At 44.5% G+C, this 21,432-nt stretch overlaps 2 protein-coding genes and 1 long non-coding RNA gene across 4 annotated transcripts in view; 1 reads left to right on the top strand and 2 right to left on the bottom strand.

Moving 5' to 3' along the window:
* Positions 1 to 3,554: 3,554 nt before the first annotated feature.
* LOC131885684 (polycomb protein Asx-like) lies at positions 3,555 to 11,009 on the top strand (the record flags this gene model as incomplete). The annotated part of the gene is given in 7 exon segments (XM_059233806.1): positions 3,555 to 3,713; positions 4,071 to 4,690; positions 4,785 to 5,112; positions 5,179 to 6,343; positions 6,425 to 7,069; positions 7,146 to 8,018; positions 9,984 to 11,009. Coding segments are annotated over 6 exon segments (4,275 nt in total). The 3' UTR covers positions 10,680 to 11,009.
* The window catches only part of LOC131885685 (protein bric-a-brac 1-like), a 28,885-nt gene continuing 18,453 nt past the window's right edge, over positions 11,001 to 21,432 (bottom strand). For both annotated transcript variants that reach the window (XM_059233808.1, XM_059233807.1), the window contains exons 4-5: positions 12,901 to 13,185; positions 11,001 to 12,781 (exon numbers count right to left, since the gene is read on the bottom strand). In XM_059233808.1, coding sequence (XP_059089791.1) covers positions 11,727 to 12,781; positions 12,901 to 13,185 — 1,340 coding nt within the window. In that variant the 3' untranslated portion in view covers positions 11,001 to 11,726. The remainder of the gene's footprint in view (positions 12,782 to 12,900; positions 13,186 to 21,432) is intronic.
* Positions 17,947 to 18,367, bottom strand: LOC131885691 (uncharacterized). The gene is made up of 2 exons (XR_009373860.1): positions 18,199 to 18,367; positions 17,947 to 18,127 (listed from the first exon to the last, which is right to left on the bottom strand). It is a non-coding gene; the product is annotated as an uncharacterized LOC131885691 (long non-coding RNA).

Consider the following 21,432-nt stretch of genomic DNA (forward strand, 5'->3'; position numbering starts at 1 on the left):
GCTGATTCCCCTTTTTTGCAAATTATCTTGAAAGTGCAGGAAAAGGTACAAACAATTGCATCACAATTATAAGGCATTGATAATTCCATTTCAATATCCCAACAACATACTTGAATGGGCGGGACATGATTGCATCTTTACGCAATCGAGGTAATTTCGACACCTCTAGAGGTCAGCTTGAAGAGAGGTTTCCTCTGTTTCGGCTAAATGTTTCCACCACATGAACGAAAATTGCAACTTGAGCCTCATCATAACCGCAACCTCATTTCACGAAAGAAATCGTGTGGAGATTCAGCCGTGAATCATAACCCGTTCAAAGTTTCGTTTTTAAAAAAGCGGTCGGTCAACTTGTCTCCAAGTCCGTTTTATAAAGCGTCTCAGAAGAGAGCAATTTCTTGGTAAAGGGTTGTAATGATATTGAATGAGTCTCGTCCTAGAAGGGTTTAGGTAGATTCCTCCAAGATAATGGAAAGTTCAATGCGCATATCCAGTTGAAGGTAGCCAAAGCTTTTCAAACATGTGGTTGGATCTATGGGACGTTTAACTCCAGAGATAGTACACAATGCTAAATCTGCACAGGTCGATCTTTTAGCCACATCTAGAATATGCTTTGTCTATTTAGGCTACACCTAGTTTAGCAAGTTTGCAGAAAGTCAAACAGGTCCAAAGACGTTTTACTAGAAACATTTCAGGAATGAAAAAGCTCATGTATTAGGGGAGACTAAAGCGGTTGGATTGTGCAGTATTTAACGAGGATATGAAAGGTATCTGTTACTGCATGCAGTGACCCCAAAGGCTTATCATTCAATTTGCTGGCACGTTGTTGTAATCGTGATGTCTATGATGAAAGCTATCCAAGGATCTACTTAGTGAGTGTGATGCCTAGGGGAGCCTCTTAAGCCTTACCAACTAACGTGGGTTTTGAGGCCAACTTTCCAGAAGCAACTCAAGAGTAGTTTTGTCTGTTAATGAACCTCCCTTCGACGAATAACAAGACCAGTCATAGAGGCATCCTTAACTGATTATGTTTTCTTAATTAACCCATCCTATTGTTATTATATATTAATGAAATCTAGTCCAGTCATCTTTGCAAATCTGAGCGAGTAAGGGTAAAATAAAATACATGTTCAAGCCCTCGAGAATCCCGATGAAATCTAAGAGTCAGTCTCGTCCATTGTTTTGTTTGCTACCCTCAAATGTTCAAAGGGAATAATGTATAGGCGTTGATCTATAAGTGTCTTTTAAGTCAGACTGGGATAAGTTTCAATCCTTGATTGCTCGATTCAAATCGAGCATTCATTTTTATTAATGGTACCAAGTACTTTTCTGGAAATCCTTGCTTAGAGTAAAAAACGCAAGTTGTTCCTTATAACCATGTGGGCTTATAAATGACAATATGTGTTTAGGCATTTCTAACCAACCCCTACTATGGTATTATCATTAAAAGTAACCTTTAAGATGACAGACTTTATGAAGAGCTTATCAGATGAACAATTTATTGCCCAAGTACTTTGACACAATGAATAAGCCATCGACTCTTCTGGGAGATGTTTCAAATTCTCTATGGGTAAAATTCCGAACAATTATGACTTGTCAATATCATTTAATAGGAGGTTGCATACCGTATGATTGATAACGTGCCAACACTTTTGAAATGATCATATCCAACAAATAATTCTAGGGAAAGCGCAGTTTCACAAGTTTTTGGTGACCAACTTCAAAAATGCCACTTTTTCTAAACTTACCATTAGCTGTTTTAGTACAATTTCATGTAAAAAGATGATGAAAACTCGTTGGTACGCCTGAAGTCCATGAATGTAGGAGCTACACTGTTATTATATGTTGTCATACCTAAGCAATAACTCGGATATTCCATTGGAATATCGTCAAGAGTTTACCTATCATCCAATAACACCACGGTTTTTTTTGTTTTCATTAAAAAATCATTTAATTTCATTAAAAAGAATCAACCATTGACAGACACTACATCATTAGGTCCAGAAAATGCATTTTTCTTTTTAGACTTATGATGCCCCACTTTTTTTAACTTACCATTAATCAGCTTTTGGAGCACAATTTAATGGATAAAAATGATGATGGCCACACTGGGTGGACTGTGGCCGTGCCGGGTCAAGGAACTCTAGAGGATAAATGGACCACACGGTGGGACCGGATGGAAACGAAGCGCTCCTATTGGCTGGAGGCCGGTGACAACAAAGTCCAGCAGGCCCTGGCAAAATTCTGTCTCAGATGAGCACTACTTTGAAGAAGGAGCTTGGGGTGCCGGTCTAATAAAGTGGCCAATCTGAGGTTCTTCAATTCCAGATCTATGTCATTAGACTTTGAATAGTCTGCTTTATGAAGGAAAAATAATGCCAGAAGCACGGTGTAACCTCCGATTGAGTCCCTGGACCCGCAGTAAATGCCAGGAAGGGGGCAATGGGCTTAGCAGGTGGAATCCGGCAGGGTCACGCCGATTTACCTAAAGTTGGAAGCGCCAACGGTATGGTCAGACCCGGGCCGAGCCATTCTAAACTCAGTGAAGAACCCGCTACGGACTCGGTCCAGACGAAGGGCAAGGTCCACCGATCATACAACGACCAGATCTGGCATTGGACCGACCTCAGTGGAGAGGAAAATGGATTATATGTCAACAACTCTGCACACCCAAAAAGAGGAGGGTGACTGCCTGATTAGTAGCAACGACCTACAATCGCTGGGTCTTCAACGAACCCAATCAGTGACAAACTCAATCAGAATCCGGCCACGCTGGCCAATGAAAAAGCATGAGTCACTGTACACCAAAATGCATCTTCCAGCTGATGAAGGCCAGCGTTCGCAATTTTCCTCGCGCTAAGCTAAGCTTTAAGTCTTTACATGGTCGGTGGCAAGCTCCAGCCTAGTCAGCCTAAACCGCTTCGGCTCAATCTTGCCGGCTGAGGCTGTTAGAAGCCCAGCCGGGACTGAGCGGCAGGCGGTGGTTTCAGCCCTGACTAGTTGGGCTGGGTTAGACCCCAGGGCCAGCTCAGCAAAGACCAAGGAGGCCAGGCAGGAGCGAGGGGCGAACCCAGGAGCGAGAGCGCGAGAGAGCCAGTTAGAGAAGCAGACGGAAAGAAAGAAAGAGAGAGAGAGAGAGAAAGAGAGATAGAGCAGGCAGCGGGAGTGACACACAAGGAAAGAGGCACGAAGGAAGGAAGGAAGGAAGGAAGAACGGAGGACAGGACGGAACGGTCGGAACGGGCGACCGAGGGAAGACAAGAAGACAACTGGAGACACAGCAGAGACACAGCAGAGACACAGCAGAGACACAGCCACAACTCGGCAACTTCAGCTCATCGAACTCAACCTTTAAACACCAACCTCCAGGCTCCGATCTCCGACCTCCAACGAAGCCGCCCTCCCTCTCTCCCTCCTGGCTGGCTGGCTGGCTGGCTTGCTGGCCCGCCTTGTCATCCCAAGGTCTGGAACCCGTAGCTCAACTAGACCCCCATCACGAAAACACGGCTTGCTTCCGCCCACGGTTCCAGTGGGCTGGCCTCCCGGAGCCCTGAGTCCCACGGTGAACTAGTCAAACGCTGATCCGCCTCAGTCTGGTGGGTCCCGCCGCCCATGGTCATTATGTAGACGCCATCCGGCCATCCGGACCGACTCGCCGCACTTGTCGGGTTGGGCCCCCAGAGGACACGCCTCCTGTCCACACGCTTTCGATCCAGGTAGGCCTCTCTGCCCGCTCGGGTGTCCGTCCAGCCAGCAGCCTGGGTTTTTCCTGGGCGGGTTGGATCCCCCCTCTCTGCTGGACTGATGGAGACTGGTTTGGGTTCCTCCTCGGGTTCACTCCTTTTCTTCAGGCTTGGCTTGGACCAGCTTGGACCAGCTTGGACCAGCTTGGATCACTCACTATGGTCTGGACCGCTCTGAGCTTAGGTGTACGTACAATGGCCTGACTCAACGGCCTAATTTAGGCGGGTCCACTGAACGATGGAGACTCACGTCACCCCGAGCCTGGCCAGCGGCCGCCCGTCCATTGGCCACCACGCTTGACTCATTTCAGACTCTAATTTCATTTTCAGGTCCGCTCGCCTGGGTTTCGCAGCCTGCGTTAGTCCTGCCCGAATCTAGACCATGGATCCGGACCCACCCGACCCGGGGACCGTGTCTCCTCCTCAATACTCGCTCGAGGAAGATATCGCCCGGGCTGAAGTTGTCTTTGACGAGCCCGAGACGTTCTTGGACCCACCCGGTTCATCTTACCCCCCGCCCCTCAGTCGGGCCAGTCCCCTTTCGGTCGCCGTGGCCAGTCCTATTGCTATCGACGTAGCCATGACCGGAACGCCTTCAGGTGCGGGCATGACCGCGGCGTCCGCCACCCCGCCCATTAAACGCGCTTCCCCGCGCCTTTCACCGCGCGTTCGGGCCCAAGTTCAATCCGCGGTCGCCAGCGGCCCCAATCCTCGGGTTTTGGATGGCACCCTCACCCCGGAAGCACACTCGCCCGTCCACGCCGCCGTTGGGACGGTCCACGATCAAGTTGCACCTGGGCGCAACCTCCGGCCCAAACGGGCGCTCCGGGCAATGACAGCCTTGAAGCAGCAGGCCAAACGTCGTAAGAAGAGCACCAATGTGGCTGCCGGTGTCACCATGCCTGTGCAAAGGGCCATGGCCCGTCGAAACAGTGTCAACCCTAATGGAGGTACGTGTGGATGGTGGGACTGGCCTAAAATTCAAGATGCAGTTTCCCCGCCTAACCAATTGGTGTTCTATGATTCTCCATTATGCGTTTCTAGATATTGAAATTTTGTATCGGCCTGATGACAACGAAATGAGCCTGGCCACCAGAAATATGAGGGAGGTCTTGGCGTCGATACCTGGATTTTCGTTGTCCAAAGTTCGAAAAAAGGTTTCCAAGAAGCTCTCGGCCTCCGCCGCCTTGCAACTCGTTCGTGAGGGCAACATCGATTTGGAGAGCCCCGATTCAATATTAGGTCAAGTTAATCTCCGAACTCTCTTGAATAAAGGCACATTCCAAAAACTGCCGCCCCTTTACCAGTATCGATTGATGCACCTCCTTCCCAAAGTGGACACGATTGTCGATCCCAAAAGCCATTCGCTCAGGTATTACTTATCGTAATCGAGTGCCATTGCCAGCTTCTTAATTGGTTCGTCATCCTTTTATTCTAGACTGAGTCATTCCAGCTTAAATAATGAGTTCTTCGCCAAAGCCTGCCAAGAATGGCGCGAGGCATTATGTAAAGGTGAGCTCACCCCCGACACAGTCCAAAGAAGTAAGCTCGAAACCGAACGTGAGCGATCCAAGTTGGACCCCTGGAAAGTGAAGCACTTCGAACCAATTTGGGGTTGTCGGAATGAATACGATACATCCACTGATCTCCTACTGGTTCCTGGATTTGAGCATCTTTTAGAAAAATCAGACACGCCCGCCCCCTCAACCTCCTCGCGAAGTTCGTCAACTAGCACCAAAAGGCCGAGCATGTCATCCTCCGGTGATGGAACCTCAGCCAGTGATTTCGTGGACGAAGTCGACAGCAGTGTCAATAAAGTTGTTGAAATCGTACAAGACGCTTGTTCCGCGGTCAAAAAACCGAGACTTGAATCCGTTGTACTTGAAGAGGTAGCGATCGAATCAGAGATACAACCCACGCCAGTGCCAAGCCACTCTGAAACGCCAGATCAATCCAGTTTGGATCTTGTGCCTTCGAGTGATCTGGAGCTGGGGGAAGAATTCGTGTCGCAACTCGGGGATCATACCGTCGAGATTCCACAAGACGAGACGGTGGGTACTGTGATAGAGGAACCGGTCATTGAAGATCACATTTTAGATGATGACGCCTCAACTCCTGCTACAATAATTGATGACAATGCCTCTGTCCATTCGTCGTATTCGATACCCCCGTTTGCCCCCGAAACGCCTCCTTCATCTTTCGAGATGTTGCCAGTGAGCACTACGGTTGTAAGCCGCAGTGGAGGCGTAGTGATTGCCCCTCTTCCAGCCTCATCCGGCAATGGTACCCCAGATTCTCCGTTTCTAAGTCTCTCCTCAAGATCCTCGACGCCCGAGTTTCCCAATCCTGAATCCGTGTCATCGGTCACTTTAACGCCCATCATTCAAGCGAGCAGCCCGACCGCCACGGCTTTGGATGACCACCCTCCGATGAATGCCCCCTCTAAAGCCCTCGTTCCGGCCCAAAGAAGTGTGTCCATTTCGTTAGGATCTCTCTCGCCCAACTCGGTTTCCAAGGAGTTGGGGCTCAAGATTCCAATGTCAGAAGTTGATCCGTCTGTTTTGCCCAAAAGTATCTCCAAGATGGTGAAGACAGTGTCCAACGTGAGTGTACATTCGATATTTGTTCCGTCCTCATATCTATTTTCAAAATCGTCTGGATTCTTACATTTGTTTTTGTTTCAGACCCGACCAACTACGATAATTAACAAATTCAGACAACCCGAGGGAGGGGTGAACCTGGAACGATCGTACGAGATTTGCAAGGCAGCTGTGCAGAAATCCATGGACTCTCAGCTCCGCCCATCCATTGCTCCAAACATCGTTCGAGTTTCGGCTCCTCCGACGAGTGTGATGAATTTCGGCCCTGTGGTTGTATCTGCTAATGTTCAAAATGGGACGAGAAATATTCGCCCCGCACACGTGATAAGAGGACTACGACCGTTGGTCCCAATGACGCACCAGATGGTGGTGAGCTCGACCAATAGTGGCACGGTTCAATCTGGAAATCAGATTCGTCTTCACCTACCCACTATTCAGACGGCACAGATGTTACCCCGCCCAGCATCGGCGGGTGGCAAGACAGTTGGAACACTCGCCTCGATTCCATCAGTAATGGTGAGCCAAACACCGGGGGGCTCTGTGTCTACCGTGGGATCGCCATTGGAGATGGCCAATCAACCTCCACCCCGGGCCTCGAGTGCTCCTGTACCGGGAACATTTGTGGTTGTGAGCTCTTCCAATGGTACTCAACAGCATCAGCAGTTAGTTCGGTTGTCTAGCGGTAGTCAAGCCCTATCATCTCCTGTTATGTCGGCAAATAATACAATGGTAAGCGATATACTGGAGCCTCCCCGCACCCTTGGAAATACCATAAATGATCCACAACATTTTTCCAATATTTCAGGAACGCGTTCTCTTGCGAAATTCGTCATCTCCCAATGGGAGTCACGTTGTGATACGCAAGCTCTCTCCTGGTTCAAGTCCGCCACCCAGTCGTTTGATTCCGGTGACGTCTGTAGCCAATTTTGGCAATCGTGTGACTATTCGTCCGACCCACTCCAACCAACACTATCCCATTTCTCATCACCAAGTAGTGCTCCAATCCTCCCGTCAGGGAACACCCGTCACCACTCTTACCCCCACCAGCATTGTCAGTAAACCCAACACTCCTTTACCCACGACTTTATCTCTGCCTCAAGAGCCTTTGTCTTCTGCTCAATTGTCGTTCACCACGTCCATCGCGCCCAGTACGCAGTCAACAGATGTTTTTCAAAAACCTCTGCCTGTGAGCGTCTCTGGGGGCGTCAAGACGATCTATGTACCTAAAAGTCAGTTCAACCATCATCATCACCCAACGGGCACCGTGATTTTACAACAGCACTCCCCTCAGCCACAACAGCCACAACAGCAGCAACAACAACATCAACAACCACCGCCACAACAACAGATATATCAACCCCAACAGCAACAACCGCAGCAATCTGTTCAAGTGCATCATCCAATTTCCAATGCTGTGAATAGTGGTACCCCTTTACCGACTCAGTTCCAGCTGCCGATGCAGCCAGTACCCATCACATCTCCCGAGATGATTCACGAGTTGACAAGTGCTCAATCCCCTCGAACTGCTCCGTCATCGCCCATCTCGCTCTCGGGTGTAACGATCTCACCGGCTCCTTCCTCTGGTGGAGATAGCCATCGTCCCACTCCTACCGGATCCGCCACGCCCTCGCCAACCGCGAGTAATCACGGGCAGCAGCAGCAGCAATTTGTTTTCAAGGTAAGAAATCGTGCATTAATTAGCCACTTTTTCATTTTACGTTCATTACATCAGTCACTGAGGCTTTCAATTTGATTAGGATAAAGAGATGGGAATATCTGTTCAGATGTAATTAGGGAATACGTTTTGTAACAAGAATTACTTTGCATATTTATATTCCATGATCCTGAGCCTTAAACTTGACGGATTTGAATTCGTGTCAAACAGTGATCGGTTGCTATGGCTTTTTTGTATCTGAGCAAGTTCACCCTGCGTCCATATTCTATTACTAGTGTCACGTCACTAGCTTCTCTTGTCAGGGTTAGTCATGGGGTAATTCCGGACATCCCTCCCAAATGCCCGGACGAGATTTTCGAGGCCAATTTTCGGGACTGGTACCTCGGAGTTAGGGGCTTGGACGTTAACCGGTATGAAAATCCACTCACCAAAGTGGTGGGTGAATGTTCATTCTTGGTAACATCCAAGTCCCTCACTCCGAGGTACGAGCTTTAAGAAACAGACCTTTAGTTGGCACTGCAGACCTGAAGGAGAAAGTAAGCAACCCCTGATATATAAATGTATAAAACTATGTTTAAACAACATACAAAAATTGATGCAAGAGTAAAGGAATGAAGTGGTCAAGATTGATAAAATAGTGGACTAGATTGTGATATCACAGCAAAGATGACTAGAGTTGGTTCAGTGCACATGAAAAAATGAAAGAGGGGGAATCACAGATAGTACATAGACAGGTGGGTAACGGTAAATGATGAAAATCTTGGTTATTGCAGTAGAGCTAATTGTAATGAACTTATAAATAACTAAGTAATGAACTGACTTCAAGATTTTCAGCGGTAAAGTCATTACATAACTTCCGGCAACATGAGCCATTAAAAAATAAGTTATCCCGAAAAACCCGCCGGGAAAACTTGTCCGGAAATCCTCCGGGACGAGATTTTGCTTAGACTGGCGGGATTTGCTCAATCCTGTCTCTTGTGGTACTATCATAAATATGTATTAACTATTGTAAGTGTGTTTATGTTAACTATGTATAAATGTTGCCATCTACAACGCTTTTTTTTATTATGGAATTGAGGCACTAGACAAACAAAATATTAAATCCTCAAGCCTTCGTAAAAGTTTACAGTGGAAGCAATTGAGATTGTTGAAGCACACCAGACTCTTGCCGAAGTACACGATACATTTATTTACTGAAATGGCACCTCACAATCTTCAACTGAACTATCTATCTGCAATCTCGCATTTTATCACCGATTCATTAGCTATATTATACTAACTATTCAGGGTATACATTGATGATGGTTAACAAGTCAGACGGCAGCTCTCTCGCTCGGCCTGTCATCTGAGACTGGGTGTCTCATTTGAAGGATATTCCCGCTCCAATATCACTGCCGTCATTAATTCTTACATTTCCTTCACGGAGAGAGCCAACATTAATATTTACCTCAACAGCAACTTGTACTGTAATTCACAAATCGAAGTGTCTTTGTGGAAGACACGTTAAAAAAATGGTAACAAATGTTTAACCAAAAATGGTGCCATAAGAAGGACGAACATATGGTTTTGTTCATAAGAAGACAAAACTAAAATCAAAGCTATGGAGTAACAAGAATGATTTTAGTTCTACAGATTGGGACGAAAGCAATTGTTAGTTCCTTATAGTATTCATCTAGAATCCACCTTGTCACCAAGGATTACTTTCTGACACAAAGATTTAAGAAACAAATTGTTCAATTGGCCCGCCCAATCAGTTTCAAATTGCCACATATGTTGTTTTTAGGTAACAGCACTTGTCTTAGATTGTTACTTGTAGCAATTGATTAAGAAAAAAAGACTGTGAAGTGACTTTGAACTCATAGAAAATCACGATTTCGTATTCATAAGTGTGTGGGGGATATTTTGAAACATTGTTACTTTTCGTCCCAAGGGTAACGAGAAAGTATCCCAAATATTCTTGTTTTCTAGGGACCGATCGGAAATCTTCAAGGCAAGGTGTTGGTGGTTCAAAACAGTAATGGACAGTTTATCGCCGTCCCCACCTCCCAAATCCCTAACAACTCGAAGATTACCGTCATCAACAGCATGTCACGCTCCCAATCGCAGTCTCCGGCCATGGTTCAAATGCTGCCCCCACGGGCTTCTTCGGCTCCCCCAGTCAACGAAAACAACAAACTGATTGCGATCAGCCGACCCTCGAGCGTTGATATTGTCAATCTGCCCACGGTGCCCATCTCACAGTCGTCGATTCAAATCGAGCCAGTGCTTTCGCGTCAGTCCATGATGCCAATGCACCCACCCGTCATGGAAGTGAATCCGTTTCCGACAACTATAAGGTCAACGGAAAGCCCTTTGACTTACGCCAAGGTGATACCAACCCCAATTAGCAATGGTGTCCACACGAGTATCCGGAGTGGCTCGACGCCCACGCGAGTGACCGTCACGAAAATCGCCAATCCGCGGTCCAGCAACAAAGGCGGAAGTCAGATCATGTTGAAATCTCATGGCGTTCCACTTTTGCCGAAGCCGCCTTCGGATCCGATGGGTCAAAGTCCGGTGGCGTGCAACGTGAAGGCCATGATCATTTGCAAACAGTGTGGAGCGTTTTGCCACAACGACTGTATTGGTCCGGCCAAGGTGTGCGTGTCTTGTCTCATCCGATGAGAATGGTCCCTGGGGAGGGTTGGTTAGCAATCAACATGTATGAGGTGTAGTATGAACATCCTGGCAGGATTGTGAGGATTGAGGTTGATTTACGGGCCCTGGTGATTCACTGGCTTCTTGCGTCGAGATCTGTGTCAACCCAACTCATAAATGATGTTTTTGTTAGAAGTTTTGATCTACAGCTGGTCGGACTGTTTTTATGGTTGTTTGAAATCTCTCCCCTCTTTTTAGCTTTCCTGTCTCAGAAACGTTTAAATAGAAAGAAATCTATTATTGCCTATTCGATTTGTAATGATGGTATATTGAAAATATACACCATGATTAAGAGGACGTAATTAGATTTATTCCGAAACAATTTCTGACTCGACTTGAACAGCTGAATCATCAGTGCATTAATTAGGGGCGGGAAATTAAGACCATCCGAACCAAATGAAGCTATGTGGACTGAAAACGTTGGTCTTTAGTATACGGTTTGTGGAGTGCCTGACGATAATTTTTATTAGAAAGAGCGTAGCTTTGGGCAAAAGGTCACAAAAATGTATAAAAAAGGCCGTTTTGCATATTTTGCAATGTCGGTTTGGTAGTTCATTTTTAGACGGGTCGGACATTTAAGGCTTTGTTATCGTACTTTTAATGAGAAAACAAACCGTTCAAAGCTGTTCTATTGGGCAAGTAATTTTTTTTTCACCTTTTCGGGATTAAGGCCAAAGCCAAGTCCGTTCATCCCATCCCCGTGAGCAACGTTCCCGAAAATGTATATTAGAAGGTACGAATAACACGAAAAGGAATGGCGCGACGTGACTCACAGCTTAGGTTGTGATAAGCCCTCAATATTTACGGAAATACAGAATCAGACGATGGACACAAACAGTTCTTCTGTCTCGTCAAATCAATGGTGGGCAATAAAAACAAACACGAGTTCAACTAGTTGGGTAAGTGGTATGTGTAAACAAAATACTGATTCAAGTTGATAATTTGTTACCAGGGTAGTAAAAATTCACTCCCAAGCCAATTGCTTCCCCGATCAACCCGGCCAAGGCCCCCCGTTCAGGTTGTTTCGTCACTGGGCGGGCTGATGTTGGCTCCATTGGACGAACAATGGTTCCAAGAAGAGTTGGCTAGATTCATGGGATCGTGGCTCATTTGAACCGAAACAACAGCCTCACTGGCCGCCATTGATGTGCGAGGAGGGTCAGTGGCGCCCTTCGCGCTATTGGTCGTGCTGGAGGTGCATGGCGAAGTTTGGACAGTCCCAGATCCTAATGGGCGGTTTTCACTGCAGCCCCCCTCCTCTTGTCCCTTGATCATCATCATCATTTTCATTCTTCTCTCGCGGAGTTTTATGATACTTTCGTCTAAATCACGCTTTCCATGTTGAGTTCCTTCAAAGGAGCTGAGCTGCGAGCTTGCAAGCCGTTCCGAATGAGCATGTTCGATTCCATCCGGCTCCGACACGATCGATGTCTGTGACGAAGGATTGATTCTCAAGTCTCGTTTTCTCAGCGACGGAATCATGGTCTCCCCGTTATGACCATCACACTCATCATCGGCATCTTCAAAATTGTGGCTGCTTGGATGGTTGGTAGGCGACAGAAACGAGGTCAACGAACCGTGGTCGAGCAGAAGGTTTTCTTTCTCCGGTTTGACCATAGGTTGACCGGTCGTGGGCGCACCGCCGAATGAGCCCAGTGAATGGGCAAATTGATTTAAGTGGTTGCTATAGATTTGCTGGAACTGGGCTGCCAATTGCTCCTGGGCTGAGCTTAAATTGTTGCCACAACCCGGAGGAGGCACGGCGCCAGAACCAGCCTCTTCTATTGGACTCAAAGTCGTGGATGAAGCTGAGGCTCGTCGACCAGCGCTCAAGGGTGACCCACGCATTGATAAAGTGGGTGAACGCCTCCCTTGAGACGAATGTGGCTGGTTGGCTGGGGTTCTAGAGGCCAAGGTAGACGAGGAGGATGAGGCCATATGACTATTCCCATAAGTAGGGGTGGTTCCATCTCGGAACACCACGGCCCGAATCACCTGCCGCACGTGCTCCTCGGGCCAATTGCCCAATAGAATGCGCTGCGGCCGTCCTCGTCCTTTGGGGCGAAGCTCTGCAATGAGAATGACGTGTACATTAAACATGGAGATCAAATGTCTGGGTTGGAACTTGGAAACCCAAAGGAAATGAGGAAATTCTTTCGTGGGCCCTATTGGTGCTTTCCTTACTTACCTCCAATGGTGGGTGAACCGTCCATAACCGAGGGTCCGAGCATGTTATGAACACGATTGGCATAGAGCACAAATGTTGGATAGGGAATGTCGTGTTTTCGGGCCGCTTGGGATAAGGAAAGGCCATCTTGCAGGACGGACCAAATGGCTTCGGCCATGGTTTCCGGACGCCAAGACTTCATTGGGCCACGCTCGCGATAGCGCATGGATTGAAGGGCTGAAGCATTCTGGTTCCAACACTTTTGCCACATTGACTGAAGCTGATACTGATAGCATGAGCTTGAACCTAGTGAGAACAAGGATCCAGCGGGTTAAACATCATTACATGGGAACATAGGAGAGCCCTCCGGTCCATCAGACTAGTCGAGATTTCAAGTTGGTCTCGATCTCATACAATATATTAATAGTCAGCGACAAATTCATTTCTAAACCGTGGCACGGTTTGTATATCTTGTACAACTAGTTTATTTCCCGTATTAGAATTAAGTTCTCCGTTATCTATGTCTACCCAGATAATGCTACATAGTCCAAAATTACAATTTTATTGAAGCGGTAGAGGCGATGGTGGCAATGCACGTAGCAAAAAGTGGTTCAGTTGACAATGATCGAAGTTGAATCCAATACGTCCTGATCGTCTTTGAAGTCCCTTCAAAGACTTTATTTGATGGCTAATTCTTTAGACAGATGCGAATTTTTTACACCACTTAGTCAACAAATGTGTTGAAGTAATTTAAAACTTTTCATCCAATATCCGGTACAGAAAACCTGGCACACATGTGCTTTTGAACGTTGGAGAGAAATCATCGTTTGAGCGTTGTATTTTATCCTGGCTTTTGCATTTGGCCTCTCTTAACGCTTTAAGAGTGAGTAAACCTCCAAGTTTTTCCCTTTAGGATAATTCTTTTATGGACTATGGCTTAAAATCACTTCAGGAAATAGGCAGCAATTTGAAAGCCATGATAGTGTTCAATGATAGGCTCGGTCTTTCCGTCTGCCACGAAGACTTACATACCGACATTCAATGGGAACTTATTGTTACTGATTTCCGTTTTGTTTTAGGGATCCTTGTATCCTTGTATTATTCCTGCTCCTCATAAAAGATTTAAGCCTTATTCACGAGACCCAATAGCCGACATACCAATGACCACATGGCAAAAAAAATCGACGGTCCTCCAAGCAAATTAGAAATCACGATCCAATGCCTTTTTCATTTCCCGGTCATCACTTTTAGATTACATATTTGACGGCTCTATTCAATTCCTTAGTTGAGAGTCCCCTGCTCAAGCCATAATGAATTAAAAAGGAAAAATATCGAATTTCAAAGTCCATGAAGATTTATCGGTATGAATGAGAGGAAGCTCCTTTGGAACGATTATTGCCGTCTACCATACCAAATACCAGAACAAGCAGGGCTCTGGGTGTGGGCGTGGGCGTGTGGGCGTACACAAAATGTGCCATGTTTTCTACCACCTACGAGTACATGTTTGGTACGTGTATCAAGATCAAGCGACGTGATGATCCAAGTATTCAGGACAATTGAAGAGCTATGATTCCATTGATGAACACCTATTAATATTATTGTTGAATTAACGATCAAATTATCCGTAATCTCGAATTTCCATCGAGAGAAAAACACGCAAGGATGAGATTTCAAACCCTGCCATATAATTGAAGTAATTAAATTTTGAATGTCAAGTTAGTTGAATTGAGGGAGAGCCTGAGTGAGTGTATGTTCGAGTTTTAGCTCCATCCACCAAGGGCTCCCGTCAAAACGCTGGTGGCTTCATATTCGGATGAAAAAATGATGTTCTCTAGATCAATTTAGAACCATGTTGGCTCTATTTGATGATTATGAATCACTCCGACATGCCTTGTTTGTGCTAATGATGCTCGAGATTTGTCAATCATTTTCACAACTACTACCTACGTACATGAACCAAAGTAACGTGCTATGGCGACCACAAAGACTCGTATCTGTATCGATGAATCTCTTTGTCATTTTCTTTACAAAGAAACATGAAACTAGCACTCGAACGAACCCTTTGAATCGGAAATGAGGCACATACTCGTACACTTGCATCCTCGGTTTATATATCCATAAAAAGATAGCTTGCCTATTTCTTCAGCTAGAAACAGAGAGCTCTGGACTTCGTACATGATATTATATAACCTAGCATACATACAAACACACACACATACGTAATTTGTGTGTGTATAGTACAACAAGGATCTTGCCCATGTGTGGCACCTATGTACGTATACTACAATATTGAGGAATACACTTATAAATATGAGACAAAGTTTTGTAATTTAAGGAATCTAAGCAGTCAATTGACACTGGTTCACCAACTTGAATCCACAAACCTATTTTGTTTTTTGCATCAGTAGGAATATCACCATTCTATTATGACTGAGCAGATTTCCGAGTGATCAATGATGTTGGCAAAACTTCAGCCGTGTTTTCTGGTTTGATGAGGATCGAGTTCAAACTTTCGTAATTGCCGCTTTGTTTCATCTACGGGTCGTAAACAAAACCAAACCAGCCTCACTGGAACAAAAGGCTACCTGAGGTTGTCATTTAGCACATTTGTTGACAAACTCCATCGCGTCAAAATGATCATGTCGAGTCTCGTCCAAAAGATGTCAATGAACTATTTCCTTGTTTTATAAAAAGAGTTATCAAAGTGAGTTATAAAAAAGAAATAGAAGATCGATATCACAGACAAATGATGTAGTGCCTGTCAATGGTTGAATTATTTTTCATGAAATTTCATAAACCAACCGTGGTGTTATTGGAGGCTAGGTAAACTCTTGATGATATGATGATATTGAGTTATCACTAAGGTGTGACAACATATAATAACAGTGTACCTCCTACATTCATGGGGTTCAGGCTTGATTTTGGTCAACCTGTCAATTGGGAATCTCAAGCGAACCCATTCATTCAGCAATATGTTAGGAAATGAAATCATAGGCCTGTTACCTCAAGGCCAGAAACAGTCTCACCCAAGTACATACTTTTGTTGAGGAACCTTACGTTGAGGTTACCTTAAATCTGGGTGCGGGAAAAGGGGCAAACTTTTTACAGGCGTCTTCAAAAAGCTTCTCTTTTTAGTAAGTATCTCTTCGACTAACATACTTTCCGTGGGATGAATGTTGGCTCACTTCGTCTGTTGAGCTCATGAGGCTGGGCTGTCAGTCGAAAATTTAATTTATTCATTAAACTAATGCTTGGCAAAGAAAAAATATTCATCTTCCCGCTCATCAAGTTCGTCATCAGAGGCACTGACGTGTTTGAAGAATAATTAAATTAGAAAGCAAGATGACGAGGGGACGAGATGACGACCAGAAACAAGCAAGCTTGCATTTAAAATTCTAAAACCAGAGAAACAACGTGCCAACAAGACCATGCCATGAGGAACTTGAGGAAACCATTGGTTCGGACGATGATTAGGAATTGGTGTTTCGCTCTAAGGATATTGGCTCCCTGGAACGATTTGGACCCCTCCTTTCGGAATTTTCAAGAGGAAGCTCGAATCCCTGGATGCATGCTTCGAAGTACCTGAAGTACCGATTGTAGTGGATATTTATCATGATTTCTAGTCCCTTGGTTTTCCCTTTCCCTGTTTTATCTTACTCAAAAATGCCATCTGTTCGGTTTAATTTCATTTAACATATGACAGGACAAATACTCTTTATGCACCTTCAGGAGTGCTTGAGTTATCCATACAATAAACAAATAATGTTATACGTTGTAGATAAAAAAAAGAGAGCTTTCCTGCTCGTTGAGGTTTACAGAATGAGCCAACTCATGAAACTGAAGCATGATTGGCAAATCAGAGTAGACGTGCAAAAATGGCTAAACGAGCATCGTAAGCCAATCCATTGGTTGGTCACCCTTATTTCAAAGTTAGCGAATATGTAAAATAAACGTTATTCTCCACCGATTAGTTGGCGGTGCTCATTTTTAAATTTGTGACAAACCGTTAGAAAGGTTTAGATAGAGGCTTTAAGGGCTGTTAATATCGTGTTGGGTTAGGTTAGGTTTGATAAGTTTAGGTTAAGTTTAAAAATGTAGCACCGCCAACTAATCGGTGGAGAATAACGTTTACCAATACGTAAACGATCGGTGATGAAAATCACATGTTAATCATAACTAACGACTCGTTCCTGCTGAAGGCTCATTTGAGTCCTTGACGCTTTATTTTCCATAACCTTTTACTCCAAAACATTTTACAGTTTCCAAAAAGAAACCATTTAGAACTCAAATTTTGATCAAAAACTGGATTCTTAAAAAAGTACGCTTTATTATCCTCTCAATCAATCATAGCCCTTAACAGGATGGGCATTGAAATCAGAAAGTTGGAGAATAAGAAAATGCAAGTGGAAGTCCATTGGTACATTGATTTTCTCCATCACCTTTCTTGACGATCGCGTCATTGCAGTTAGGGTTTACTTAGTTTATTGTAAGAAGTAAGAGAATATTGCTCGAGACGTTCGCAGTAGGTTGTGGGACCTTCAATAAGTGACTATAATCGCGTTAACCCATTGAGAAGTGCCTAGAAATTTCATATTTGGCTTTCGAGAAAATTCGTCGTGCTAGTTTTTATCGATAAAACCGCTCTTGAATACGTCTCAAAAGAGCGAAGATTAATTCGGTCTAACGTGGAATTTGAGTTGGGTTAACGTGAGGGAAAGAAATGAAACACTGCAGAAATTACAATTAAAGTAAAATGCACTTTTTCACGTTCAAGCCACTTGGAAAGACAGCTTTAATAATACAAATGTTGCTGTCAACAATAATAACGGCATTATTTTTTTTGTCATTTTCCAAATTTGCCTTCTTTGGGATATCGTTGATGATTGACATTAAAATGCTACAAAATTTGAGTGCCAAGTGCTTATTTGTGTCGGACAAATTGATGATGATCCACGCACACTTTCTGTTCCATCTGTTTGATAATTCATGACTGGAGCAATTTATAAGAGTACAATGTAAATGAAGCGAAGACAATAAAATATGCGACACGCACAAGCAAGCATGATGTGGAGAAAATAAAACATGATATGGGGATCTCTCTATTTTTCATTGAGGTAACAAGTCACTTCATTCAATTGTGTTTGTCAAAGCCTCCATAGGCTCGGTCAGGGCTCTGGCATCTCACCAACAATAGTTCTGACTAACGGTTGACTCTACGTAGGTTTATCCAATATGCAATGAAACATAGCTGAAGGTGAGGAATTTGAGCTTGGGTTAGTTTGTCGATGTCTGAGACGAACGGATCTGAATATGAAGTACCTTGAATAAGAGGGCTTTCGTTCTTGAACTTGACATGCCTGATTTCTAAATCTCCATGCTGTACGTACAGTTGTCGATGAGACTGGTGGTTCATTTTACTGACAAACCGTACAAGTGTGAACTGTCTGCGTTTGCGGTTTGACTCGTTGAGCGTTCCATGCATGGAGGGCGGCGGCATCAATTCTCATTGAAATGTTTCAAGGTCTTTTTTGACTGAGGTAGACTCAAGTTTTGGGGATAGTTCAATCCCGTCGAAAGATAAGGGTGAGAGGCGTGATGAGCATTCAAAAACGACGTGTATAGATGCGACAAATCATGCTGAGGATGCTGATGAGGGGTGCCGAGGTGGGCGTGGGCATGGAATGAGAAAGGAATCGAGGTCGGGGCGCCTCCACACATTACGGGACGTGTATGGGCGGGAGGCGGGTGAAAGGCGTCGTGGCCACCTTCCCAAAGTTGCAAATCGGCGAATGTATCCGAGTCCAAATCAATTGTCGTAACGTCGCCCAAGGGGTGAGTGTTGTCAAAGTACAAGGAGATGATGGAGTACTTCTTGCAGAAAGCCCACCACCATCGAAAGCCTTTGCGAAGGCTGAATTTGAAGGGCGGATCGTGGACTTCGCCGATGGTGACTGAGTCGTTGATCATTTTTTCCACAAATGACACGATGGATCTCAAACTTCGGCTCGTTCTCCGATTGTACGGCATCAAGCTGATCTCGCAACAGAACTCCAGAATCAAGATCTCTTGGTCATGACTCAATGAGATCTCTTCCAAAGCCTTCATCCGTTTCGATTTCCCCAGAATGTTGTCATAAAGGGTTCCTTTAGGAATCCCATATCGGGTCGAGGCCTGCGTGAATCGCATTCTTTGGGTAATCACGCAATAGATTGCCTCTTGGAGTTGTTCCTGACTCCAAGCGGGTTGTTTGGAACCCGATTTGTTGGGGGTTGAGGCCTTGGGTTTGATACTGCTGGCGAGGGAATTATTATTATTAGTGCTCTCGTCGTTCCGGAAGGAGGATGATGGGGAGCTTCTTTTGGTGGTGCAAGTGGCAGCAGCAGTAACGGGGCTAGTAACAGTTGAGCTGGTCCCGGGGGCTTCTACTAGGTCTTTATCTGAAACATTTGCCAAAATATCTTGGAACAAAGATAACAGGATTCTAGTGCAGGATTATCATCCCAAGCCACTAGTGGTTTTGGTTGGTAGTTGGTTCTCCATTTGTCGTTGTCGTTGATGTTGTTATTATTATTATCATTGTTGTTGTTGAAGTCGTCTCGGTGCTCTGTCCATTTTTTGTCGAGGCCCACGTCTCACCGGTCGACTGTACATATGTAGGTAGTCCACCATTGCCAGAAGAAGAGTAAGTTAAGATTGTTGTTTCAGCCAGACACCAATGGTTAGTTAGTTTTCTAGTAATACATGGAAAATTGGTAATAGCCAAATAACCATATTTGTATAGTTTTTCTGCAACGACTTATGCAATGACTTGGCCAAGAGGCGCGATAAAGGTATGTATTTATTCACTTCAAATTAAATCCATTTTCATGGCATATGCGTGATTTGTCATTTTCCTTCAATCTTGTAATTTCACCGCATCGCTTCTCGGGTTTTTTGGATTGGTTTGAGATGGATTACAAGTGCGAGTTTGCAGTAAATTGAATATTTGTCATCTAGACAAATCGGCCGAAATGCACCCCAAATATATTATGTTTTATCATTTGGTCGAAGTCGAGCGTGCAGGAGTGGTGGAACTCAAATGCGAAATATGATTGATAGGATAATAGGTATGAATTCAACATTTTAGAGAGTTCTTTGTCAAAAATATGTTCTACTGCTGGGTTGAACATCTTAATCAGTTCAAGATTGATTCCTTTAAAACTGTAATTGAATTGCATGCGTTCATGGCTGCCATACACAACTATCTCCAGCTCGAACCAGACACACTTAAGGCACAACATTTCAGGATTTCGGATAGCCTTGCAACGATTGACGATTTGAATAACAACCACGGCTTATTCTAAACGACCCTAGCCCATTATCCTCTCTTACTACCGTGCAAGCTTAGCCCATGATGACTTTTGAGTTTGAACGAATGAGAACCCACATTAAATTGAGTTTTATGGCTTTTTCACTAAAGGTCAACAAACGGGTGAAAACTGAAAATGATAAGCAACTAGTTCGTTGTGGCTTTTTGAAAAGCCTAATTGGATTCCCTTAAGTTCCCCAGGGACCCAATCCTTTTTTTTAAGGAAGGCAATGCATACGTTGGACTGCTTAAACGGACTACGTATGAATTGCATCGACCCGGAGAGTCGAAAGCTGTTCAGCAATTCATTTAAATGTTGGCCTCATATTTGGCAAATTCTGATCCTCACTGCTGGCTTGGCCTCGACTAAAGGGTGCTTGCAAAAAATTAACATGTCCACGCAATCCTAAAAATGCACTCCTTTGCATGACAAGCTATTTGTATAAGTGATGGCTTCAATTAGAAACATAATGCGCTTTGCACAATGATCTAACCAAAATCAAAGTCTTTGCAGCCCTTTTTCAAAATAAACCAAACTCAACGGCTTGCTTAGAACAGTCAATCCAAGTCAAATATACATAACGACGTAATGCCAACACACACTCTATGTACACATGAATTTATCACGAAACAAGGTGACACATGGAACAAGGATCGAGTGGATGGTAATCTGCGAAGGGTGAATAATGGCATTAAACGAGGAAACAAACCCCATCCCAGAAAATCATTGAACTATTGATTAACACCGGTAAATAAAGATTTGCCAACCGCACAGGTTCAAGCATGACAATACGCCGTCCATTCTCAGCCACCTGGTGGTTTTAATTATTCAGTTCCCTTTTTAACTTTATAATATCATATTTCGGATGAGATTGGCCAGATTTACTTATATTGTAATAATAAAGCATCCCCGACGTATTGTCGTAATTCAAGAGAGGAAATCTCTAGGATTAAAATATATAAGGTAGCATGCACCTCTAGACGAATCTTTCTTTAAAGCGTGAAGGTATTACACTTACGTATGTACAGAAAGCTGGTAGTCCACTAAGATTTTTGCTCCTCTATTTCTCCGATCATTATGCTGCCTAGGTTTGTTACGCTCGCGTACTGTGAATATGTATTGCCAATGATCGTGGACTAGTTTTCTACTCGAATACGTACATATTTACCTGAGCCATAAAATTGAAAGTCAACACTCTAGATTA

This window comes from Tigriopus californicus, chromosome 8 (genome assembly GCF_007210705.1).
Source record: "Tigriopus californicus strain San Diego chromosome 8, Tcal_SD_v2.1, whole genome shotgun sequence".
In the NCBI taxonomy this organism is placed as follows: Eukaryota; Metazoa; Arthropoda; class Copepoda; order Harpacticoida; family Harpacticidae; genus Tigriopus; species Tigriopus californicus.